Consider the following 27,256-nt stretch of genomic DNA (forward strand, 5'->3'; position numbering starts at 1 on the left):
CAACCAGCCTTTCCTGGCGTGCTCCAGGTCTGTGCGCTGTGTACCAGGGAAGAGCTGCTTTTTACTTTTCAAGAATTGTTGAAGCTGCGAATGTCCTTCAGTACAACCTGGACTAGCAGTCAGACTAATGCTATCACACCAACTGAACGCTCCGATTCAAAGTAACGGCAACAGGCGTCGGAACTACTGACCAACTACCAAAAATATCCGCGCGTTGACATTTTTTTAAAGTATTTTTAGCTGCATATCCAAAACATAATTCACTGCACACCACTGCCCACAAACACACCCAAAAATCGGAGAAGATAAAACCTAAACAGCAGGATTATGTGGAAAGATCTTATATTTCAATACTACAAAACAGGAAGGTGGGGATTTTCAATTTATTCATGTTGAGGCTGAAAAAATGCCCAAATGGCTAAATAATTGAATTAGCCAGACATATTTAGAATTTCTAGGAACCATCATATGGGAAAAGCAATTCCAAACAATTTAACCATTCTTGAACAAATCCAAAGAATCCAAAGAGCTAAAAACTACATAGAAATAGAAAACGTAAAATCAATGATGTAACAGAACAGAAATTAAAGCACAGTCAAGTTTTCATCTGTCCTGAACAAAAAACTGGATTGGATTTCTTACAAAAATCTTGAAGATTCAAATCCTAGGAATTATGGGGTGCTGTTTTAAGATTAAAAATGCAACTATAAAAGCACAGCCTGAGTCATTTGTTTGCTGGAACACGTACAAAACCTGCGTAGTTCACCACATGGAGCAAAAAAGGTTCTCTAATTGCTGAGATTTTTCTGGTAGGTTAATTGGTAGACTAATTTTCCCAACCTTCTCAAAGTAATTCAGTTTTAGGTATTTTAGAACAGGTAAAATAAACTGGTGCCACAAACAAGAATAAAATATAATTTCACTTCCCTTCACTCCCAGCTATTTTCATATACAAATTTAAAACTATTTTTAAGAAACTCGATTGAAATGAGCTACTCTGAGGTTATATCCCTTCATCTCATACCTCAGAGAAGATGTGAAAGTATGAGTCCGCACTATTGAGAGTCCTCTGCTGGAGCTTATTTGAATGTTTCCTGTTACATGTCTCCATTTCAGTCCACCTGGCAAACTCTAAACCCAACACTTTTACCTTCGCCTTACTGCTCTTTGGACAAACTGGCATCATTAGAGATTTAAAAGAATCATGAAGGTTCGTTTCAAACTACTTTTTATGTATATAAAGCATATATACTTATTTTATGTATACTCGCTTTTATTAGACCCTTTAACACGTTATGAGTAACAGTACTTTGTTTGCTGTCTGCAAGAACAACTTCTCCTTGGATCAGATGAGATCACGGCCACAGTTTGTTGGCCCAGCATTTCTGGAATCATTGCTAATGTGTGTGTTAATCCATTCGCGTCTGCAGAAACACAGCTTCATAGCCAGTCCAGAAAATCTGAAATATTTACATGTAAAACTAATTCCAAAGCAGAACGTTGCTGGGAACTCAGAATGCAGATTATTTTTGGCCCCTCATGCAGACCTGCAAAGGAAACGGATTTTATAGACAGGGAAAAAAACGCACAAAAGTGCTTCATTTATTTTATGTTGATATACACACCCGCATCAAATGTGCAATGTCGTCAATTTACAATGCTAATCGAAAACAAATACCGAATATTTCAGAAATAAAGTTGCCAGAGCCCTTTGCGTTAGAGACGAAGAATTGACGGAGGAAATTCTGTAACTGACTGTACAGTCTCTAAAGTTCTTCAGAAATACAACAGAGTAAATATACCTTCGACATGGGCGTTGCAATACTTTATACAACGTTATAAGCTGCTATTTGAAAAGAGACACTTTTTCAGCCAAATTCTAGTGCGCATATTTCAGTGACGTCTCGAACATTAACCCGCACTAATTAGAGACATAAAATCTTTTTGCTGTGTTGAATGTCTGAAGATGTGCTTCAACTGCTTCCACGAGCAGAAGGCTTGTGCTCCAAGATACCTCCGTGATCTCCATGACAACGAGCATCGGTTCAAACGACCGAATGGCTCGAGGGTGGAAGTGTGAGGCAGGGCCATCAAAGGCCTCCAAAGTGCTCGGGGCGCGTTAATTAGCAGGGGTCGCGAGGATCATAGCGGGTGGGTAATTACCAAGGGACACGGCAGCATTAACTCGGTGGGCTACAGTGTGGCGTGCAGTCACGCAGCGTCACACACAAATTACCGCTGATGTCAAGGTCTTAAAGCCACCCTCCTCCCTTCCTTAGCGTCACAGTTTCCAGCACTGTAAGCTCATGTATCATCAAAGCCATTTTTTAAATCAATGATTTTGGAATCCAGTTCCGGCCAGTCTCAGCTAGTCACAGCCACGAGGATGAAGGCAACTTCTGTCCTCCCTACATACTTCAAAAAAAAAAAAACACCCTGCATTGTGGTGCTGGTGACTCAGTATGGCCTTCTCTCGTTTTTTTTTTTTTTTTTTTCTGTTTCTCATGTTCTGCCGTCTTTCTGCCTTATGTCTGTGTCCCTCCCTCCGAAACATACGCACACACGTAGAGCTTGCGATGATTCTGCGGTGAAGAAGGAAAGGTGGTCAACAGACTGAGGGACGGGAGATGTCGGGGGTACGTCCTTTCCTTTCTTTTTCACATCCAGAGGCAAACAAGGATAGAGGCCTGGGGGGTGGGTTGCAAGCGGGGGACTATGTGTGTGTGAGAGAGAGAGACACAAGGCCCTATTGACAGAATTCCTCCTGCATCTCCTGTCACTCCTCATGGCACTCTCTCGCCCACAGCTGCAGTGGACCCGCTTCTGTTGTGACGGAGTAGATGGGGAGCACACAGGCTGACACTGGGGGGGCTGTCTGGGGGGGGCACAGCTGTGAGGCAACAGACCTGAGAGAAGGAAGAGGGGATGGTGGAACTGAAGGACAAACAAGTGGAGGAAAAATAAGAGACCTGATTGTTTTTTTCAGGTCGTGCCCGAAAAAAACACTCTTGGTAGGCTGAGTTTACTGGGGAGCCAGACAGACAGACGGGCAGACAGACGGGCAGAGAACAAGTTAACTAGAAACTGCAAGAAACGCAACTGCAAACTAAACACGGTCATCTGCAATTGTGTTTCTCGTAATTGAAATAACCAGTTTTTCTCCATTCTGTTATGCCAGTGTGGGGCTTAATATCTTAACATTTGGAAATGGTATGATTCTCTGAAGGGCCATTGTGATGCATGACAATGGCTGCATTCATATCCATATTACCGTTTACTGTTCATTAGTACAACTGAAAACATTTCAGTGTGACTGCAAAAGAGTCATTCAAAATCACAGCATAACTGTCATATCAGTTTTTGCTCACCACTGACCCAAGGTGTACAGAGAATGACTGAAACTAATGTAGACATAATAATAATACTAATAATAATAATAATAATAATGGAAATTCTGCATGGAAAAGGACTTGGGTATTGAACTACCTAAATAAAAACTGTAAAGATGGACAAATGCTGAGATGTTAAGCTGAATACAAATAACCAATATGTTTTTAGCTATATGATAAAGTCGCTAATGTAGTTCAAGAAGAGCGCTTCTTCTCAAGCATTACATGCGTTAGGCACAAAAACAGACATTTTCTAATGTAACAAAAAAAAGAATATTAAAACTGAGGACAGCATATGTCAACCAAGAAAAAAACTGCATCAAAAAGCGAAGCAAGTCACACCTTAGAACTCACCAACGACACTAGATGGACAATCGTTAAAAACCAAAAAATAGCAGCTTGCAGAATTAGCGCAGAATTAAACCCACACTTCTGTGACTCTGCTTCAACAAAACCTGTATGCGACTTCACAAAACCAATACTTAAGGCAGGCCTGCTGTTCGAAAACAACTTGTATCTAAGACCAGCGTGCAAAAACGCATAAGCTGGAGTAGTGAGCACAAAAAGTGGAACAAAGTGGGGAAAAAATATGGTCTAACGAACCATCTCTAAACACTTTGCTACATCTGGGCAGGTTTTTGCTTACAGAAAGACAAACAATGTCTTCAAAAATCATTTGGTGATTCCAAGGTTTGTCCAACTTCTGAATGGCATTTCATTTTTTGAATGGGTATGCTCTTACAGAAAACAACGTGCAATTTTTTTAACAACATACTTATGGTTTTTATTTTTAATGTACTAAAAATAAACATGCCTTATACTAAGTTTTTAATAAAATTTTCTAAGGTATAAAATTTGCGCTAAGTATAATTTTTTGCACGGAGAAATATGTGCCAGAATATGTTTCTGTTCTGTTATTACTGCTATTAATCAGTTGCTCTGTTATACATCTATCCAGAGTGACTTACAGTATTTGTCTTTTTTACAGTAGCAATTCAAGGTAATTAGATTGCAAAAGAAACTGTATTTCAGGAACGGCAAGCAGACGGGCTAGACCTTCTCATCACACTTCTCACTTTCTTATACCATTTCCTTTCATGCGCAATGAAAAAAAGGGTTTCCCATTAAAGGGAACCGAGTAAAAGTTCATGCACAACATACTTGCATCCCTTACTAGTGCTCATCTTGACTAGGAGCAAACGTGGGAACAACGTAATTGACCGATGAGGGTTCAGAGGCACTGCCTGCTCTCTGAAATATGTAGAGGCTGAATTAGGCGTTGTGGACGCTGCACAGGCAAGTTTCACGCACTTACTGAAGTGTTGCACTCATTTCCGTATTCTGTCGTGTCCGGTGCCGGAAGGCAAGGGTCGATTTCAATATTGATAAATGTGGACAGATGTTGGCCGTATGAGAGTTTGTGAACGTGGACAAAAGAATGACACCGTTGAGGAAACTGGGCTTCCGAATGCTCCTATGATTCCATACTTTCCTTTTTGAAAAATCTACTCTCTCACTCTTGTCACTCACTATTAGCGCGCACTTGTCCAAGGCAGGGCTTCAGTCGGTCCGGAACCTATCCCGGAAACACAGGCCACAAGCTGAGTAGGGGACATCGGACAGGGTGACAGTCCATTGTGGGGCAGTAAAAAAGAAAAAAGATAGAAAGAAAAAAACAGAACAAAAAAATATATACGTGCTTGAACGTTTAGATGAAGACACAGCAATCATACGTACAAGACTCTCTCCAACACTTGTCCTTTTACCTAACCCCAGCACTTTTCCACATACGCGCACACACACACACACACAGTGTATTGTGCACCCTCCACCTCCTATCGATTTCCTTTAGATGTTTCTGTCACACAATTGAAGTAACTGGATTCTTCCTTCTGGCCTCGTAGTGAAGATATGAACTAATTCTTACAATAGGGCATTCATGATGCTTGCAATGGAATGACTCCCACCCCCAACTCTTTCTCTCCATCTAACAGGCCCACCCCCTCAGCTGCACTGGAACGGAGTCCAACTTCTAGCTCCCCCCACGATTACTAGCCCCCATCCACCCAACCAATCCCACCACACTCCCCCCAGAACACAAAAGAAAAGGAAATTCAGTGGTAGGAACACAAAGGCAGGATTCATAGCTGGTTGAAGACACTCAAGGAGAGAGGGGGGCCTATTTAAGCATCGTGCAGCTGCACCGATTTATTAAAAAATGGGGATAGGACAGAAGAGGTCAGAAGGGGTTATGGAATGCTAAATTATTTTTATTAACCCTTTGAGGTTTCTTGGACTTAATTACAATGTCAAGTTAGATACCTGTTTCGGTCATACTTGTACTCAGTTACAAATTTAAAGTCATTGACACTAAATAACAAGTAAGGCATTATATGTCTTCAAATAACCTAGAAAGCACATTTATTTAAGTGATATTATAGCAGCAAATACGAAACACCTGTTCCCCTATAGCACATACCGCACATTAGAAGCCATCAGTTAACATGAAAAGTAAATGTAAGGAATTAGTCATTTGAATGTATGATATAGACCACGACATCATGATGAATGTTTAAATCTGCCCCATCCCACCCAAAATTATGAGCTCATGTTATGCAAATTATGACCCAGTCCATGGACTGACCTTTCCGCTTTCTCTCTCTGGCATTCTCCATCCTTAGTCAGTATTTTGGAATTTCCTTTTCGGAATTTCTCTGCCAACTAAAGTCAGGACAAAAGGGCAGCATTTCTCTGGCACTCAATAAAATATTTATTACCGCCCCCGCCACACCTCCCACACACCTGCTACCACCTTGCTCTTCACCCTGCTTTTCCGCTTCTTTCTTATGCAAAGGTAACGCCGAATAACAGCAAACACATTGTCACAAACACACATTCGAACTTCAGGTTGCTTTTTCGGCCTTCCTGGGAAGAAAGGCAGGAGCAGTTGAGTGGTTCAGGCACACGGCAGCCCTGTCCACCTGGAGTGGGACACCCCATTGCCACCTGTCACAAGGCCCACACCCCGCCACTTCCACAGGCACTGCAGACCAGATCACCATCATCATCATCATCATCATCATCATCAAACCCACCATCACCATCATTCTGGCACATGGCTGTTCACTGTGATGGAATCAGCATCCCAGACTGGGAATAAAACAGTCGGGGTGGTTGAAGTGTAGTCACAGCGCCGCGTTCCTTGTTTTCATAAAGCAAATGCAATAAGAGTATAATAAAACCAATTATTCCCAGACATAATCCGAGGTTTTACTTTGAAGCACTGATTCCTGCGAAAGCTTCACTTCTAAATGTCGGACATGAATGATCACACAAAGTCGCCTCGTGCAGTGTGCGGATGAGCTTCCACGGACAAACGTGGGAAGACATTGTGAGATGAGGGGAAGCGCTGCTGGACTCCAGCATGAGGAGCTGCGCCCAAAAGTGCGCGTCCTTTAACCATGTGGTCCTTCATCAAAATCGTGCCGCTATTAATTCCGGGGAAGAGCGCCGTTCAATTTGAAGGGCGACGCGCGGAGCGGAACGGAACGGAACGAACGGAGCGGAACGGAACGGAGCGGAACGGAGCTCCAGCAGCCCGGCGCGGGATTCCGCGCTTCCGCCGCAGTGTCAGTGCGATTGTCCAAAAAGAACTTGACGCGATAACAAGAAGAAAAAAGAAAGGAAAGAAAAAAAAGCAGGAGGAGGAGAGCAATTGAGATAAAAAGAAGATCATGTATAACAGCAAATTAAAAAGTTGAAACAGCTGAACAAGTTTTGTACCACGTGATTAGCCTATGAAGCCTATAATTTATAGTATATAAAACACCTGCCGAAGAGAGTCACAGATGATCAAGTTTTAAGCTTTTTTCACAGTAACCTTTTTCGATTAAAAACTAGGAGCAGTCACAATAAATATGTACTAATTACAAAATGGATAGATATTCGAGTTAAAAACCGCAGGAGAGGCAGACCGAGTGGTGCGCGGTCACGCGTCTCACGAGCTCGAGCCTCAACTGTTCGAACTTGTTCGCCTCCAGGTCTCGAACTGCGCTCCGAATTTCAACCGAGCGGTCGCGCTCCAGTTCACACACCGAAGTTCGAAATTCGCCTGCCGTCCAGCTGGCAAAGACGAATTTCACCGTGAAACGCGGAGGAGCCGCCGAGGACCGCGCGTGTTCACTTATTATCCATTATTATTATATCTTAATTGCTCATTAGTACATTCTTATTATTAACCGTTAATTTAACGCCTCCACCGTCGCTCTGCCTCAAGTGCGGGGCTTAAAGTGACTTTCCTGATTTTTGTGGGGAATCAATGTACACATTCACACTTTTATCAGTATATTATTCGTGTTTGGGATTAGAATATTTTAGAAATATTACAAAAATATTACTCTTATATTATTATTATTATTATTATTATTATGTCCAAATATACAAGTGTAATTTATAACATAATCGTGGGTTCAGTTAAAATTTCTACAAAGTTTATAGGAAGACCTTCCGTAACACCAAATATGACACCCGTTTTATTTTTTTATTTCATATTTTAATCTGTTCACGTTCTGTTTAAAATCGCACACATTTCCGCCGAGGCAAAACGAAAATGTCTTACAAATACGTCTCACATTCTTCATAAAATTGATGTAAGAAAAACAAAAAAAGTATGTTGTTTTCAGTACAAAAGATTAAAAAAATAAATAAATTCAAAATGTTTTAATGCTTTACACTGGTGATATAATACTAAAACCAAACGTTTCCATTTTCCGGGAAAGTATTGTATGGACATGAAAAATACCTTAAGTGACTTCCAAACTTAATTGTGTTAATTAAATGTTTATTACTATTTATTATTTTCTATTTAGATATTTATCATCTTTTAATGTTTATTATTATCCTACATTTCTTAGTATTATTGTAAATGTAATAGTAAGACAAATGTAAAATAATATCGAATTATATTTATTTTTAATCGTGCAACCATATATATATATATATATATATATAAACAAGTATTAATTACGCAGTACTCGGTGCTCGTGTAAAATTACATTACTTATTTGTTAGGAACAATGACACTGAAGCTTTATATTAAAAGCAAGATTTAAAAAATTTGGGAAATGGCACGTTGGTAATTTATTTTAACACATTTTAATAAAATTGCTCTAGGTAAATACTACTCCACTTTCTATAAAACAGCACAGAAATACACCCAGACTGAGGAATCATAAGGATATGTAATATTTTGTATCTGTACAATTCCATTTAAGCTGTAGTTTAACGTAATAGTTCAATATTTAAGTTCACCAATCAACAATTACAATGGACAGTTGTTCAGGGCTTTCTCCCCCTATTCCAACTACAACTGAAATGTTATGTTAAAATATACTGGGCAATTTCAAAATCCATTGCACATTGTCATAAATAGATACAAAAAAGACAGACACAGAAAACATGGTGTTAAGTCAAATCACAATTTCCTCCTCACAAATGATTTAAAGGAAAGATGGCAAAAAAGCATGACACCATGATGAATTTGTTCAGTAATTACTCTTTGGGTCACACAGCATTTAATTTTCAAAACTAGTTTTTAAAACTTTTGCCTGCTCACTGAAGCTCTTGGCGGTTTGACTGCCACATGCACACACACTCACACACTCACACACACACGCAATCACACGTAGACATGGAAAAACTCACTGCAAAGCTGAGACCAGACCACAAATCCTCAAGTTGCAAGGAGTCAACATGGCGATGTCAAACTTTGCATCCCCCAAAAAACACCAAACATCAGGCAGAAGTGGAAGAGACAAGAACACGGAGAGCAGCCCATAAGTGTCCAGAACAGTCTTTGAGATTTTTTGTATATGTGTGTTTGCTGGGAGACAGAGAAAGACTAAAAAGGCACACATCTTTTTCTCTTTTCTTTTCTCTTTTTTTTTTTTTTTTTCTTTTAAATACACAAAACTGCTTTTTGTTCTTCATTTTTTCATTTAAGGGGGTAATGGGGGGGGTTGTTCGTTTGATCACATGATTACAATTCACCTGAGAAAAAAACAAAGAAAGCAAAGAAAAAGGAGAGAGGGAATGAGGGAGAGGGGGGAAAGAGAGAGAGTGAGACAGAGAGATTCACTCATGGTAGGGATTCCCTTATCACAGTCAACATTCATGGATAATGAAAAAAGAAGTCATTTTTGGGGGGGGGGTGGGGGACAAAGTGACAGAGACAAACAACGGGTTATTGTCAGGGGGACACAGTCCGTGTTTGTGTGTTTGGATCAGAACATTCCTCCATCTCCTTCCTTTACTTTCCCCAAATTCTGCATCATTTCGAATGTGCACTCGGTACAGTGTATTAACGTGATCGCGAGCTGACAGAGACAGACACGTCCCACGACAGTACACGGCATGTACGCTTCATCATACACGTACACGCAACGTTGTACCGCACCTAGGGGTAATATGAGTGTTCAGGGCACAGGTCTGTGCTGCATCTGAGAGACGCAGTAGAACAAAGAAGAAACACAGTCTCTCAGAGCTCACGAAACCGCAGTAAAAGTGCAGATTTCCCTGTGCAGTTATGTTCTGGATGTGCCTATTTCGTGATTTAGAGCGGAAGTGGAGAATGATCCATATTCTCGTGCTCCGTAATCTAACTTTGCAGCATAATTACTGCATCGGCCTGTTCAGCGAAGTTAATTATTTGTGCAGTTCCAAGTTCCTTTCCAAAAAGCTATAGTGGATGTAACAGTGGTAAAGAGCAGCGGAAAGAGCAGATGTACATCCAGATGTGCAGTGCATTAAGTAGGTTAAACCGAGCGGATTTTGTGGGATGTTATCCAATGTTCGTTTTTCTCTCATTATATAAGAATCATGTGAACACAAGGAGCTAATTTTAGGGCCCACCGAAGGCCAAACAAATACAAAGAAGGAGATAAAGAAAAATATATGTGAAAAATGAATATGCAACGAGTGAATCTGTGAGCGGAAGAACAGGCCTGGCGGTGCGGGGGCACCGGAGCAGAGGGCACCGTGAAGCAGATGACCCCGGGGGTCCGGCTCCTCGTGTCCTCGTGCGTGTGGGTTACAGACCCGGAGCCAGGGAATGTCTCCGAGAGGGACATGGGGACAAACCTGTGATACATTCTTCAGCGCCCGCCTTCGACGTCGACTGATGTCCCTGGACTTGCCGTCGCAGACGCACAGGGACCGGCGAACCTGCACAGCAGAGGCCACACTCAGGATATTTTACACTGGTGGAGTTTATTTCACACTGCAGAGGAATATATCCTATGCTATCCACTGCTACTGCTGATGGATGTGTGGAGTCCCATGTGGGTGAGGGGACTGTGTCAAAGTCAAGAAAAAACACTGAAAGCCCTACAAAAAAGACATTGGGGGGTGAGAGGAAAGAAAATTACAGTTAAATATGATATAAATAGAATATAAATAGAATATATTCAGATATGAATATATGATATCAGTAAAAAATGTTTTCTTTAATTATAAGTGCGTTGAAATCAGAAAAGAGGGTGTGTGTGCGGTGGGGTGCGGGTTGCGTTGTGCTGCTCCTTATTTTTCATTATTATTTTTTTCATTATGTTATAATTTAACAAATATGCGTCGTGATGTGTTTCTCTGCTCCTCCATCTGCTTTTAAGCCATTACTCGCAAACATCTATGAGACGAACACGCAGGGAAAATGTCTGGTTTAGGAGCATTAGCCCGTTTGAAACATGACCGAGGTCAAGAGCATTCAACGGAAATTAATAAATCCTCCGCGTCTGCAAGTGATATTTGCGTTTATCTGTTTAATTTGCAGTCTGAGTCAAATGTGTGTGACTGTTGCAGCGGCGCTTTCAGTCAGTGTCGCCAAACAGAAACGTTGACGCCGCGATTTACATTTTGTTCCATAATAAAGTGCTGTACGCAAATATTTCCTTTACGTTTGTTCACCTTTTGTGGCGAACGATCGGTTCATGTCCTGTGAAAATATAAGAATGCGGGCCTTCACGGGCAATTCTGTAAATAAATAAGTTCGACCGACGTTCCGACGAGTACCTTTTTCGTCACATTGATTGAAAATAATGTTGTGTATGAGACTAAATCAAACTGAATCGAATGTTTGACTAAAATCAAAATAATTTTTTTGTATTTCACTATAATAGAAATGAACAGAAAAACTGGTTTTGCTTTCAATTCAAGACTGGAAATTCCTACATGGAATTTTAACCAACAACAAAACATAAGGTGTTCCTGTATGAATCTCCGCCGGAAAAAATGCATCCTTACATCACCTGTTCTTAAATATTACAGATATATTATTATTTAATAAATAAGCCTGAAGAAGAAGGCTTTCGAATTGGGCCAGTTGTTAAATCCCTGAACCGTGTGGCTGGTCGTCGACGACGTGTGAGAGAGACGAAACAGCACGTTACAGAAATACCTGCAGTGCTACAAAGCGCAAGGAAGGGGGTCTCATTACAACAAATGCTTTTGGGGGCCGCGTAAAAACAAGGTAGGAGCACAGTTCTGCTCGCACGTCCTCGCACGCCGAATATTTATTATGACGGGCGAGAAGGAAAATCCCGCCCACCTGCAGGGCGCCCGGGATCTCGCGGCCAACCAATCCGCGCGCTCGCGTGGTCTCCCTCCAACTTCGCTTTTCCTTTAAGGTTTTTTTTTTCCACAGAATTTATCCTTTTTTTCCTCCCTCTTTCCTCACACAACGGAGCTCTTTAAGTCCCAGCGCGCGACACAGAGCGGGCATTCATCGAGCGGCAGCGCGAGCGAGCGAGCGAGCGACGGAGGCTGTGGGAGCGAGCGCGAGCGCGAGCGTCACCTCGGGAAGCCCGCGAACACACGGACTCTCGCGCCAAGCCGGCGACCTCCTTTTTCCGAGCAGAAGTAAGAAGCTTATCACTGCTACATTCCCCCTTTTTGCACCTCTCCTCTTGTTCTCTTTGTTTTTTCGGGCTGTACGACAACAAATTTGTCTCCATGAAAAGTATTGTCAGCATATTCTGACAACCTGATCCACCGTCGATGTGGTTAATGCAACTATTCATGACCGACTGCTGCTGTGAAATATTACCTCAGCTAAAGTTTTACTGCAGTTGAGACTCGGACTTGTCGTTAATTGCGCTTCGCGTGTCGGGTCGAGGAGCCACGTCCACTGCTGAGCGCGCGGCCGTCACCTCGTTCATTCACGTCTTTCTACAGCATGACACCGTTGCTTGGTTTAAGCTGCTTTGTGTTTGTTGGACGCTCATATTTATTGACGTTTTACAATTTATATGCGCCGCTTTTCATTCTAGGGGATCAAGAGGGCGTCAGCACCCCCGTTTTTACTGAGAATCCGGGAGTAGTTCACTTTTATTTCGATTTTAGCGTGAAACTTACCCTTCCCCAAAAGAATTTACAGCACTTATTATATATATTATAATATATATATATAAATACAGGATTGTGCTACTGCCTGACGATCAACGCGCAGTTCACCTGGAGTTGCGACCCCATAAGAAATAAAAAAGTGAAAAGCTGAGGAAGAATTAAACTTGGAAAGAGAATTTGGAAATCATTCAGAGAGAAGTATTACAATATGACGTACGGCAGATTAAGCACAAACTCTAATTATTCAGATAAAGAACGAGTAATCTTTACGTATTTTGGTAAGTTACGGTACATTTATATATATTTTCAATACATCTAAATATGGATTCCCGAAAAATAAATTATGTGTGTTATGGTATGGGTATAAATCAGCTTTTAAAAAAATGTAATTGTCGCACGGAATACAGAAGAACTTTTAAAGTGATGTGGTTACTCACTTGTTCATTCTTTTAATTTGACTCCTCACAGAAGAAATAATCTTTCCCATAATATTTTTCCTGAATAAATATAGTGGAACACGGCTAATTTATGAACGACGTGTATTTAATTTCCTGCCGATTATGGCGAAAACAAATTGTAATTGGTTGAAAAACGAGAGACAGACCTATTTCCGATTTTGTTATTAAATGTTTTACTATTTCATAAAGCCCGTGAAGGGACTGTCACTTCCAGGCAAAAGACATTGATTTATGCGATAATAACATTAAAATCCCAGTCGGCAAAAACGTTGTCGAAGCGGACAACTGGGCAGCTTGTTGGGAACTTTAATCTTCACTACAGCTGCGCGCAGTTTTGGAGGTGTGTTTGAGTCCTTTCGGCTTTTGTGATCGTTCGATGTGTTTGTGGGGTGAAGAAGCGTTCGGAAGGAGGAGAACCTGGGTGATGTATGGAGTGAACTACACTATTAAATGTGTTTTCCATATAGGTAACGTGGACAGTGCTGAGCGACCTTTCCTTTTACGTTGCAGCCGCTTCGCCGGGCCAATAAATAACTCGGTGACGGTGAACTTAACGAAGCTCTTCAACATCCTTCACATCCCCGTCTCACCGCTTCCGCTCATTTCCACATTTACGAAAATCCGCACCAGTTAAAAGATGAAGCGCTCATTAGATGGAGACATTCGGCTTATTAGATTGGCCATACGAACCAGATCAATTTGGCCTATAAGAAATCAATTAATGTTCTCAGCCGACCTACATTAATATGAGGGTCAAAAAAAATTCTCTTGTGAACGAGCTTGAAAGTGGCTGTAAGTGTAAAAATCATATATGATAAAGAATATACGTAATAGAAAAAAAAATTAAGACGTTAATTAAATCAGATGTGGGGCTTGTAGGGTTCTGGTAGACATTAAGAACCCAGTTGAAGATGCACATTTTAGACGAGGAAAGGGACCCTTACGGGTGTTTCTGAAGGCCCGCGTACAAATCAAGGTGAAAGAGGAGGAGAATACCCGCTTTGTACCCCAGTACCCCCACTGCCAAAGCGGATCGTGCCGCGCACCGTAGCGCTTAAGCGTCCTGTTCATCCACTGATTAACAAACTCATGACAAACAGAAGGATGTTTCGACTAATGTTACATATTTCTTTGCAAACGGAGCACATTTAGCGGTTCGTAAATCGGACTGATTTGCGCTGCTGCTGCTGCTCCGAAACCGAGTCCGTCTTAAGAACGTCCGTCCAGAATGGATCCAAAGGTTGCAGGTTCGATTCCCCGCCTCCTGCTGTAGTACCATTGAGCAAGGTACTTGCCCGCAATCGTTCTAGTAAAATTACCCAGTTGTATAAATGGGCAAATAACTGTAACCTTAACACTCACTGTTAGTCGCTTTGAATAGATGTAAAAATGCGGCGCGCGAGTTGAAGAGCTGCGAAGACACCGATTTAAGCGGTGAACAAGGGAGAATTGCGGCTCCACAGCGCTGTGTACGACGAGCGTGCGGGGCTCCGAAGGCGGCATATCGCAGCAGGCTAAGCGGCGCGAGGAGTGGAGGCCACGCTCGTCTCTTCGGAAGAGCCTCTGACGTTCGGCTTTCAAGGAGACCGGCGCGCGCGGCGCCTTCACGCGGAACGACGGAGCGGCCAATGAGGCAAAGACTTGTTTAAACAGGCAGTATGTGTAGAACCAACTAGAATAGGGCTGCAAAGACCCCCCTCCCCAGCGGCTTCTTCGTATTTCGGACGCACAGAAAACAGCCAGAGCAAGTATTGAGACCTCCACCCCCACTGACGCCGCACGTGCTCCGCTGGCGGACTCCCCGTCACGCGCAGCGAGACGCACCTTGTCGGTCCGCGTTCGCCTCGCGCCCCGTTACAGCGGACACGTTCAAAGCCTGCAGTTAGTTAGTGGGCTCAGCGGACCGACACACATTCTGCGCACAAGAGCTTCCATTGCAACCCCGGTATACATACATAGGCTGTACATTCTGAGAAACACACACAGTGTAATTGACACACTCTGCAAGCAGGCCTGCGCTGCCTGTGCCCACATGCGGTTTATATTTCCAGCGCCCGGCCCCTGTTTACTTAAGAGCCCCTCGGTATAAATCGAAGGCCTGTGTTCGGCCGCCTCGTATTATTGCAGCACTTGGTCTCTGGGGGGCTTGTAATAACTGCCAAACCTTAAACAGTAGCTTGTTAGCGCGAGCAGGCCTGGCCTGTAATAACAGAGGGAGGGGGCCAGAATGGCCAGGGCAGTTCGGGGGTCGAGCTTAGAAGCGCTTCTTGAGGAATTACATTCCATCTCATCGTGGTGGCATAATAAACAAGTTGCATCCTGGTGCAGTTTCCACGACGCGTTCCCTTTTTATCATTCATCATTTTTTTATTGCCGTCTGGTTAAAGGGGGATGCAGTGGCGCAGCGGGTCTGGCCAAGTCCTGCTCTCTGGTGGGTCTGGGGTTCGAGTCCCACTTGGGGTGCCTTGTGATGGATTGGTGTCCCGTCCCGGGTGTGTCCCCTCCGGCCTTGTGCCCTGTGTTGCTGGGTTAGGCTTTGGCTCGCTGTGACCCTGCTTGGGACAAGCAGTTTCAGACTGTGTGTGTGTCTGTGTGTGGTTAAGGAGGGGAAAAAAAAGGGGGAGGGGGAATCACAGTCGTGACTGTCAGCTACTAAAAGTGGCCAGATTTTAAAAAGTAGGCCACATTTAGATATGCCTTTTTACACACTTCTAAAACCTGCTCAATTCCTCTAATAAAAAGTTTGATTAATGCCTAAAAGCATCTTTTGTTTTTCCTTTTTGTATCAGCCAGTCCATTTCCTCCTATTCCTCAGTGGCTGACAAATTCTTCGGGTTTATCCAAAGCGATTCAATTAAACGCTGTTACATGCTACAGTTCCTTCTAGTTTTTGTGCTCCTCTTCACCACAGGCGTCATCAAGAAAATGACCTCTGTTTATTTTCTCATTTTAGGTGCCAGCTGTTTAGAAACTCTACAGCAGTGGAGAGAAAAGAAGCATTTTCTGGAATAAGTGAGAGATTAATTGTGAGAGGAAGTGTGAGAGGAAGGCAGGGAAACTGACAAACATACAGAAGCACACGTGGTGTGTGAGACTGCACGTGTACGAATGGAAAGAACTTTGGTGTGGAGCACTCTCAAGGTTGTGGTACGAGATACCACAGAGACTGAGTGGCAGTTTATATAAAAAAGACACCTTATTTTTTCCTGTAAGATCAAAGCCATTAGTGGTTCCTGTAAGGAAATATTTACAGAGGGAAGTGAAACTGCCTCCTGTTAGCAACACCTAAGAATCGAGCAGTTTGTGTCCTTTTCAGGACAGGTAATCCTCAAGATCACACTGCCTTGTTTTACTAACCGTAGAGAGTGAGACGCTTTGTCTGAAAACAAGTAAGAGGAGAAAAGAGAAATGTCTGCAGAGGAGCAGAGCTTATCTGAGGTGGAGATGAGTCCCGGGGCATCGGATGATGGTCGTTCTCTGTCGCCCGGCCACTCGTCCGGGGCGGCGGGAGGGGGCGAGTCGCCCCTGGCCGGGACGCAGCCGTCCATGTCGGGGGTCGGCGATGAAGTCTGTGGGGCACCAGGCCGGCTGGTGGCCAAGGCGGATGAGGATGATGACCGTTTCCCGATTGGCATCCGCGAGGCCGTCAGTCAAGTGCTGAACGGATACGACTGGACCCTGGTGCCCATGCCCGTGCGCGTCAACTCCGGGAGCAAGAGTAAGCCACATGTGAAGCGGCCCATGAACGCCTTCATGGTGTGGGCACAGGCCGCACGTCGGAAGCTGGCTGACCAGTACCCACACCTACACAACGCAGAACTCAGCAAAACCCTGGGCAAACTGTGGAGGTGAGAGAAACGACCACTGAAGCGGGGAGGGATGGTCAGGGAGCCATACAAATAGAGGTGGCGCTGCAAGCCTGCAGGTGTGACTTTCCTTGATGGCAGTCATCCCTGGAGCCAGCGCCACCTGTCCATATCGGGTCAAAATGACTTAACTGTGTACACATATTTAGAGTTTAAAGTCCATCTGTAACGTATCTTACATAACTTGCATTGTCGAAGAAGTTCTCGGCGACTCTGTTATTCAGTGTGCGGCAAATTACGGAAATCCAAAAATGACCGCTTGCTCTGCAGTTGATATCTCATCACCTCCCAAAGGATACGTGCAACACCGAAGGGTCGCTCTGTGGCAATTCCTTCAAAACCCGCAAAAAGAAGTTTAGTATTCAGCCAGGTTGCGTTACGTAGCTTCACTCGATCAGGGAGCCAGAGTCCAAATCAATGAAATTCCATCACTCTTAGACCTCATTCGCGAAGAGATGAAATTTCCAAACCAGCTGTTCATTGCTTTCTGTTAGAAAACATAACGTAGACACGCAACTCGGAAGTGATCAGCGCATTTGTCCCGACCGATCTTGAACACTCCCGAATTATCATCATTCACACACCCTCGGAACCAGTTGATCCAGCGGAGTTGTGGGAGTCCAGGCAATTTGCAGACTCGCACACACACGTCACTGTGACCAGACTAGTGAATCTGTGTGTCCCTGAATGCAGGCAAACAGTGGGAACATTCAAACTTCACACAGAAGGCGTTTACAGTTAGGAAGTGAACCAGGGTCCAAGTGCTGCGAAGCTGTGATGCCACCGTGGATATGGGACCGAGAGCGAATTACATTGCGTCTCCACGTTAAATAAATGACTTTAGATGCAGAACATTTCCTGCATTTTCAAAGGCTTTTGCGAAAGTGGTCATTTATGCTTCTGTGTTGTTAGAGCACAGATATTTGCATATGAGCCAATGCTGTGAGTGACAACATACATTTTCATGTCTTGTGCTGAGAGTTACTGGCTATGATGTAGGAAAAAAAAAAATGAACTGACTCAGTGAGCCTGATTTCATCAAACAAAAGCAATACAGAGTTGAGCATCTGCACTTTGATTCAAGGCAATTCATCCAATAAATAAGGTATCAGTGAAGTGAGGGTTTAATCCTGAGTTCCTGCATGGTTGTGTAATTGCTCGAGTGTTTAAAGGTCAGCGTTTTCTCAGGCCAACCACTGAAATTAATCTGCATTTTGATTTGCATGGACTATATAACTTGCTTTTAATTACATTGCATTGTACCGCTGAAAAGTGCAGCTTTTTCGGCACCCTGTGACTCATTCCAAGTTTCGTAAGATGCAGAATGTCTACTTTGTGCGCTCATTACACAACACCGCTCACACGGAATGCAAACGAAGAATTCAGGACAGTCGGAGTTACGTGCCGAACACCTGCCTCCGATGACGTTACATTTTGACACGTGACTGAAATGTCTCAGTCTCTAAATTAAATACATTTCATACTAAAAAAGAAAAAAAGGTTTCTGGATTTTTAGTTACTTTGCATTTAGGTAACAAGACTAGATTATATACAGTATATTTCACATGCCTGAATTTCCGCAGTTGTAAATTATACAATAATGCTGTCTGAGCAACAAAAAAGAGGGGGTTATCTATGATTTCTCTCTCCTGCCCTGGATCACTGACCTCTTATAGTACAAGAAATGTATAGCGTGCGCTGTTTAGTCTTTTACTTTTGTGCCGTAACAGGTTTGCCATTGGTAACCTTTTGCGTGTAGTGCATAGTTTTGCCCTTAGGAGACTCTTTCTCATCTTTCCTTCTAGGCTGCTGAATGAGAACGACAAGAGGCCCTTCATCGAGGAAGCCGAGAGGCTGCGCAAGCAGCACAAGAAGGACTACCCGGAATACAAGTACCAGCCACGGCGCCGTAAGAACGGCAAGCTAGGCTCTGGCAGCGAGGCCGATGCCCACTCCGAAGGCGAGGTCAGCCACAGCCAGTCACACTACAAGAGCCTTCACCTAGATGTGGCTCACGCCGGAGGGGCGGTATCACCCCTCGCGGATGGACACCATCCTCATTCTGCAGGTGAGGAACTGGATGTGCGTGGAGCCGCCGAGCGGGAGGCCGTTGTTGCTTTTCCTAATAAGCCTTTGAAAAAGTCCTACTGGACTGCCCACTTTCAGTGTCCATAATCCACAGGACAATAACACTGACAAAATCCTCTTATTTCAGATTTCTTTTTTGTTTTTTGGTGCTCTGTTTCATTTCGCCACTCCACACTCCCCCTACCCAGAAATACTGCAGGATTTCTAATGTCAAGTTCTTATTGTGTCTCAACCTGACCACCCACAGGTCAGAGCCACAGCCCACCCACCCCTCCCACTACCCCCAAGACAGAACTTCAGTCTGGGAAATCGGCCGAGGGAAAGCGAGAGGGCGGGGGTCCAGGAGGATCGCGAGGAGGCTTGGGTGTGGCTGCCGAGGGGGGATCCGGCTCCGGGTCGGTCGGAGGGAAGCCCCACATCGATTTCGGCAATGTAGACATTGGCGAGATCAGCCATGAGGTCATGGCCAACATGGAGCCCTTTGATGTGAATGAATTCGACCAATACCTGCCCCCCAACGGGCACCCAGGGGTGGGGCAAGGGGGTGCAGGCGTGGCGGGCTCCTCGAGCTCACCTTACGCATACGGCATCTCCTCTGCCCTGGCCGCAGCTAGCGGACACTCAGCAGCTTGGCTGTCCAAGCAACAGCAGCAGCAGCAGCAGCAACCGCACCACCAGTCCTCGCTCAGCTCAGACCCGTCTAAAGCCCCCATCAAAAGCGAATCAGGGGCGGGGTCTCATTTTTCGGAGGCCACCTCTGGAGGCTCACATGTCACCTATACCCCTCTTAGCCTCCCCCATTATGGTTCCGCCTTCCCAACCCTGGCCTCCAGGGCCCAGTTTGAGTACTCCGACCATCAGCCCTCAGGCTCCTACTACGCCCATTCTGGGCAGCCGTCGAGCTTGTACTCAGCCTTCTCCTACATGGGCCCCTCCCAGAGGCCCCTCTACACTGCCATCACTGAACCCACCAGTGTGCCCCAGTCGCACAGCCCCACCCACTGGGAGCAGCCCGTCTACACCACCCTCACACGACCTTAAGCATCGTAAGTTCAAATGTAATCTCCGTTTGTACCCGCAGAGGAGGGAAAGAGGGTCTAAGAGACGAACGATGACGTGCTGTGTGGTGCCGATCCTACTTTTGAGTGACTGGTGAGGTGTAGGGAGGAAATTTAAATTTTCACTGGTTTTTCAGTAATAGTTTGCTGTTTTATGCCCTTTGAAAGGCTTTTTTTTTGAAGAAGAACAAGATCGCAGTAAGGCAGACAGACGTGCCTTACAATATTAGCTACGACTAAGGAAGAGAAAAACAAATTTCACTGTGTTGTAAAGGTAGATTTATCACCAAAGTCTGACACATTACGTCGTAACACAGTGCCTTTAAAGTATATTTATGATGCAGTGTGTTTGTGGTATAAATATCACCAAAGTACTCAGGCCAAAACTATAAAGACCAACAGATCATCGTCTTTTGAATATACAGACACAACTGTAGTTCACACAGGGCCCTAACTTGTGGTCACTAAACATCCCAAGGCATTTAATGGAATGAATAGGGGCATTAGCCTGGCAAAACTCCCATATTTGCCCTTCCCACTGGGCTGTCTAATCAGCTCCAGCCTAATTGGCTCGTCAGATTACTTTTAAGAGCTTTGGGTGACAGACCCCGCGTAAACAAGAGTCCGTCGGAAATAACATTACGCCCTTTCTTCACTGATTGATTTTAGCACGGCTCTGCTGGAAATTGTGAGCATAACAAGTATCGCAGAGCGTTCTTCCAAAATGTGAGCGTACGGTATAATTACCCCACACTTTTTATTTCAGTGGGTATATGCTGAAATTAATCAAGTTCTTTTAGCTTTTCTTTCAGCAATACGGAAACTTCTAAAAACAATGGGTTTAAAAGAACATATGCAAACGATAGTTATGGCCGGTAGAATATTAATAAAAAATATTTTATACGTCAATAATATTTTGTATTAACCAAAATGGTTATTTTCTCAATATCGTCAAGGTACAATGTTATTAATATCGATGTTATTGTCATCTGTCAATTTTGTTGTTGCCATTATTACACTAAGTCTACACCACTGCCCTTATCACCATATCTTTATTTGTAGTATTTTTTAAATGTACATATTTCATGTAAAGTATTCATTTTGTAGTTAGTTTTATGCTGCAATTTTTACAGGACTTTCCTATATTCAGTAAGTGCTTGTGGCTACAAGAGAATTAATGAGAATGAGCGATAACAGGAAGGACAAGTGAGTGAGTGTGTGTGTGTGTGTGTGTGTGTGTGTGTGTGTGTGTTTTAGCCCTATTAGAAATCCGCAGTGTCAAAGTACAGGTCTACTTCTTTTATGTAACGGAAATTGAATTGAAAAACCTGTCCAAATCAATGTAGAATAATTCAGAGTACGATTCCTGGCATCATCTTGATGATAATTTGACTCTGAATGAGACAATTGACACACAGGGTGTAGTTGCATCCCATGGATATTTTGTATTTCAGTCTGACAATATATAGACAAAAAAAACACTGAAAGAGACTTTCCTAAGAAACATGACTTGCCAACCCATACTCTATAAAAACTTAAATCTTTCAAGGATATACACACACACACACACACACATTTTCTGAACCGCTTGTCCCAGACGGGGTTGCGGGGAACCGGAGCCTACCCGGCAACACAGGGCGTAGGGCCGGAGGGGGAGGGGACACACCCAGGACGGGACGCCAGTCTGCCGCAAGGCACCCCAAGCGGGACTCGAACCCCAGACCCACCGGAGAGCAGGACCCGGTCCAACCCACTGCGCCACCGCACCCCCCTCAAGGATATGCATTATTTAGAATTACCAAACAGCTGCTTTCATGACCTGCAGTGCAAAATCCCCTGCAGTACAAACAGAGTACGTATGCAGTATAAATACAGTACACATGCAGTACACATACAGCACATATATCACCAATCAGCCATTGAAACTCCTCTTGTGTAGTAAACTGGTCTCACTGCAAATTGATATGAACTTTATACTCATAATAGGCGCATGAAATTTAATTGCCAAATTCTTTCTTAAGGGATAAATATGGTCATTTTATGAAAAGTTTTGTTTAAAACATACCACATGTATCAGTATTCCTTTCTGAGAAACACTGTAATTGTTTAATATGCTGAAAAATAATTTCCCCAGGATTTATTTTGACAGTGTTTGCCAAAGCTCATGAAAACTTGAAAAAAAATATCAAGATTAAATTATATGTACTTGTGATTTAAAGGAAAAAGTGAGATAAACTGTGTACAGTTTTTAAAGGAAAAGCCTTGATGCTAATTAAAACTTATTTGACGGTTTTTGGGAATACCATTGTTTGTGTTTACACGAAGATAAATGTATAAGACAAATGTACTTTACAGCAGAGGTAACAATGTAGCCTATTTGAAAGTATAAAGGACATATTTGCGTATGAAGTCACACTGTATATTTCACTGAAAAAAAGAAAAGCAAACTTGCAATCATTTCATCCTGCTCTGTATCTATCCCTCTAACAATGTGAAAGCTGTCATTGCATTTTTACTATTTTTAATACATTTGATTCATACATTGTATGCTATTTTATAATAAGGTGCAAGCGTTGTAGTATTAATTTAAATAATCCCTCCATAAAACACTTTCTTATGGTCTGCTACTGCTTTGGATAAGACTTCTTAGCTTATAACTCTGACAAATTTTAGTTCCATTGGCAACAAAAATGTTAGATCTGCTACTATTGTTAAATATTGATGTTATATATTAGAAATTATTATTTATATTTACTGATACTATGTTTTATTTCATGTTAACAGTTTATCTGACCTATTGCAAACACAACATTATTTTGTCATTATTTTGTACTTTTAGTGTTGTCTGGTGGATACAACTTGTAAATACTGGCATAACAAACTCTAGAAACATGGTGACTAATTGAGTTCCACACTAAATAAAATGTACTCTTCCAGTTTTGTAAATGTTGAGTTTTGCAAGCAGCTTTATTGCCATGATGTACAGAACTGTCTCCTGAACAAGGCTCCTCACACCCTCCTTTACCAGGCTTCACATGGCTGTCACTTTGATAAATGAATAAAAGATTCGTAAGCCATCGCTAAACGAATTCTGAAACGAACAGCATTAACGTTTTCGTTAATTTCTCTTTTAAAAGCCGTGCGACAAAAATGTTTGTGCCTTGTGAGGATGTCTCGCAGAGATTTTTTTAAGGGTAAACTTCCACTCAGAAGACAATTTATTCAGTATATTCCCCATAAGACCCCTCATAAACTCCAATGTCGTGTACAAAACATCGTGTGTGGTGGTTACTGCGCCGAAACTCCTACATTCGAGGCTGAGACTCGTCTCTATTTTGAATTTACTTTAGCTAATATTGCGCTGTTAATCTTGGTTACGCCGATAGTTAGGCAAACTGTCTTGGATGAAAGCATGAAAAAATGTTAATTTATCATTATCCCGTCATACTTGTACTGTCAGCCGTGGCATCACCATCAGTTCTACAGAAAAGCAGGTGAACTAAATGTGAAGGCATGTCTTCGTGAACTCGGTAACCGGAGACGACTCCTGGAAACGGACGGGATACAATATAATGGAAGCTACCAGAGACTGAGCAAAGTGACACGTTGACCGGAGCAGAACAACTGCTGGGTTTCCGGCATGAAGCCACACTGGTTGGTAAACCCGGTACGCTGGAGGTGGGGAGGGGCACGACACATACCATGCTGCGCTTGCTCTCGGCCAGGATGTGAACATAACGCCGGTGCAGAGACCACGCAGGCGAGAGATTCATGCCGAACGCTGTTCACCTCACAGGCCGCAGACGGTGGCGCTCCGAAAGTATAACGCAGTACAGGTACGAGTAAAACCACCGCAGTGCTTCGCTATTCACATGACATCACTAATGTGTACATTGAGTTTCCTGGCAAAATAAGTAGTTTAAACTCCAGCCCATGTGCTTGTGTGCGCTAGCCATGGGATAAGCCTGACTACTAATTCCCCCCATTTAATCACTGTGTGATACTTGGAAAGACAAAGAGAGCCATTGAGTCTGCGAACGAGGGAGCGGGGGGACGGAGGGAGCTGGCAGGAGAGCGCTGCGGCCATAACTGTAGCGCGGCAGGGATACAAAGGGACTTTCATACACATTGCCCATAGTCACTGAGCCCCCTCCCCACAGGCCCCGCCCCCATACACACAAACCTTCTTATAAAATTATTGCATTTAGAAAATGGAAACCATTTCAGAAGATACATAAGCCAAAGATGCACCTTGAGGACTTTACCTTTTCATCAGCAATGTCTTAATTCTTCTTTCTGCTGCCAAAGCTTGCTCAAGTGTTCAAGCGTTCCCCCCTGGTGGGCAGGGGTAGGAGTGGGGGGTATAACTACAGCTGGCCAGTAACATTAAACGACACGTGGAGAGTACGGATACAGTGCGAGAAAAGCACTTGCTGCGCTCTGTATACCGGCGCAAAGAACACTGGAAGTGGAATTCAGAAAAGTGCAACCGATCGCCCAACAGTGTAGAGCGGCCATCGAACAGTACTAGAACATGATTTGCGCTCAGCCTGTGATGATGAGCTCATCTCAGCCACAGTCCTTGTAGCTCTCTTCCATATACCGTCCGTACTATACCTGGGACGTTCCAGTCCCTGCAAGAGCAGCAAGACTCCTCAGTCACACACCAAAAAACACAAACAAGAAGCGGTAAAGGTTGGGAAGAGCTGATGCAACCAGAAACTACAAATGAGTCGGTCAGATGCGTGTACAGGCAAATTATACCCAGCTGCTCGGTCACGTAGGGTGTGGAGGCTCTTCCGGCTCGTCCTCCTCCACCCTCAACGTATGCGCATTCTTCTCGTCCTCCAGACAGAAGTGAACGGGGTGAAGTTTACAATGTGTGAAGGAAGGTGAGAAAAGTGGTTATCGAGCTAAAATAAGAATGTGCAGAAGGCTGATTCTTGAATTACCCAAATTGTTAAGGTCGTTGGAAAAAAGTAGCACTCAGTAGAAGGACTGAACAGGCGAATCAAGAATGAAGAGGAGGTGATGTGGGCACTGGTTGCTGGGTGAGGAGCAAGCAAAGGGTCACTTTCATTCTCTTTTACTCTTCTCCATCACCAGCAAGTCTATACAACAGAAAAAAAGTAAACAAAACTACAGATAAGCTGCCTTGCTTTGAAGTGAAAGATACAATGCCAGAATATTAGCCATTTTTTAAGAAAAATCTAGGCACAAGGCATGGCTTCTGCAAAAACTGCACTGAGAATAAGACACAGGCAGAATAAGGAGTTAATGAAAAAAAATGCAAATACCCTAACAAACAGGTAATCGTCATGTTTTCTGAAGATACGTAACAGTGTCATATTGAGGAAGCAAGTGGGTGGATGGATTGTGCATCTGCAGAAAGTCAGTGACTGCAGTACTGAATACCATAGTATAAATACAGGTGGATGGTGGAGAGCAGATAACAGCAAAACTAGATGAAGCAGGCAGAGTTATTAGTGAAGAAGAATCATTGGAATCAGTGATGAAAGGAATCAACCCCCCCCCCATCAGGCAGCACTGGAGCGTGCCAGAGAAATACGAACAGATGCGTTTGTAAGTTGAGATGCAAGCGTAAATCTTTTCTGCACCACATAATACCTGTGCAAGATGAGTACTGTGCAGGTTGTCAGGGTGAAACCAAGACTACATTTAAAGTGCATTCATTCCTCATATAACAAGACTGATTTATCAGTAACAGGCTAATTTTCATTGTAAGAGGGCCAAATTACCATCAGATCCTTTATATACCCTACTATCTTATTATGAAACTGCTGTTACAGAGGTATCACAAGTGTCAAATTCTTTTCAATTCAATTTGTTTTTATAAAGCACTCTTCTCCTGCAGTGACTAAATAAATCTTGAATTTGCCATTTCAGCTGACAATATATACTCAGTCAATGGCTGTGATTGGCTGAGCTTACAGGAATTGGCTCTGTGATCAAAGAATAATGTTCTCATGCTTTGCATAAAAACAGAAGCCAGTGAATTAAATTGTGGAATTGTGACGACTGCCCAACCACATGGAAGTGCTGGTGTACTACACAAGTGCACCAAATGAAAAAGGCTGTAAATTTCAAGTGTAGTGGTTTTTTTTGTTGTACAGGACAACATCGTATAAGGGTTGGGTGAATATTGTAGCTATCTAAACATGCAGAGCATCTTTTTTTTCTTAATAAAATAGAGGCTGAAGTCATATCTATAATTTTAAAGAACAACCCTCAACTTCAGCTTCTGCACTTTCCGCACATGGCCACTAGGAGAGATATAGCAAGGACAACACTGCCATGTTAAACATGTTTAAGTGTAGCAGGGACCGGAATTAGCAGAAAGATCCATTATTGCTGTATGTGAGACCTGTGAAGTATAACATTTAAGTAGCCATGTAAACTGACCTTACCAACATAAGGTTCTTTAGTTCACTTCATACAGAATTTCTAAACCTTTAACTTAAGGGCTAGCTATAGCTTTAAGATTCATCTAATTTTGATTTCTCTGCTAGTTTATTGATCATTGAGAAACAATAGTTTTATGTCCAGTGCAGCATTCATTGCAAATTCATAATTTGACACTTGTGACAACTAGGACCATAACTTAAACTTCAGAAAAAGCTAAAATGAAGTGAACAAGACTCAGGAGCAACAATTATCCATGAGGGGGAAAAAGTATATTAAATAAATATTTAAGACTGATAGAGTAAGAATGAAGCAGAACGATTCCTGCGATTCACTGTAAACATAGTCCATGAGTGTCAAACGGCAGCATTTGCAATACGCGAGGGGTGTTTCCTTCTACAGATATTACAACTATTGCTTAGCTCTGATGTCAACTGTCGCAGGACAATGCTATTTTATACATTCAGATCTTAAATAGTCACTATGAGTTTAGTGCCTCCGTTTAGTAACTTTAGGGAGATTTGAGTAGAAGTGATATGCTAGACACACACAAACACGTTCAGACAAAATATCCAGAC

General features: G+C 43.1%; 1 protein-coding gene across 1 annotated transcript; it reads left to right on the top strand.

Annotated features, from left to right (window-relative positions):
* The first annotated feature begins 12,222 nt into the window (after positions 1-12,222).
* Positions 12,223-21,868, top strand: LOC108926162 (transcription factor Sox-10-like). Its single transcript, XM_018738711.2, has 4 exons — positions 12,223-12,299; positions 16,197-17,091; positions 18,915-19,177; positions 19,445-21,868. Exons 2-4 carry the CDS (start codon positions 16,652-16,654, stop codon positions 20,236-20,238), a joined length of 1,497 nt encoding a protein of 498 aa, XP_018594227.2. The 5' UTR covers positions 12,223-12,299; positions 16,197-16,651; the 3' UTR covers positions 20,239-21,868.
* Positions 21,869-27,256: the final 5,388 nt, after the last annotated feature.

The sequence above is a fragment of the Scleropages formosus genome, chromosome 3, assembly GCF_900964775.1.
Source record: "Scleropages formosus chromosome 3, fSclFor1.1, whole genome shotgun sequence".
NCBI classification, from domain to species: Eukaryota; Metazoa; Chordata; class Actinopteri; order Osteoglossiformes; family Osteoglossidae; genus Scleropages; species Scleropages formosus.

Bases quoted from the DNA above. Each gene is read 5' to 3' on its own strand.
- LOC108926162 (XM_018738711.2), top strand. From the start codon at position 16,652: ATGTCTGCAGAGGAGCAGAGCTTATCTGAGGTGGAGATGAGTCCCGGG. The intron at 17,092-18,914 runs GTGAGAGAAACG...CTTTCCTTCTAG, and splicing joins ACCCTGGGCAAACTGTGGAG to GCTGCTGAATGAGAACGACA. The intron at 19,178-19,444 runs GTGAGGAACTGG...GACCACCCACAG, and splicing joins ACACCATCCTCATTCTGCAG to GTCAGAGCCACAGCCCACCC.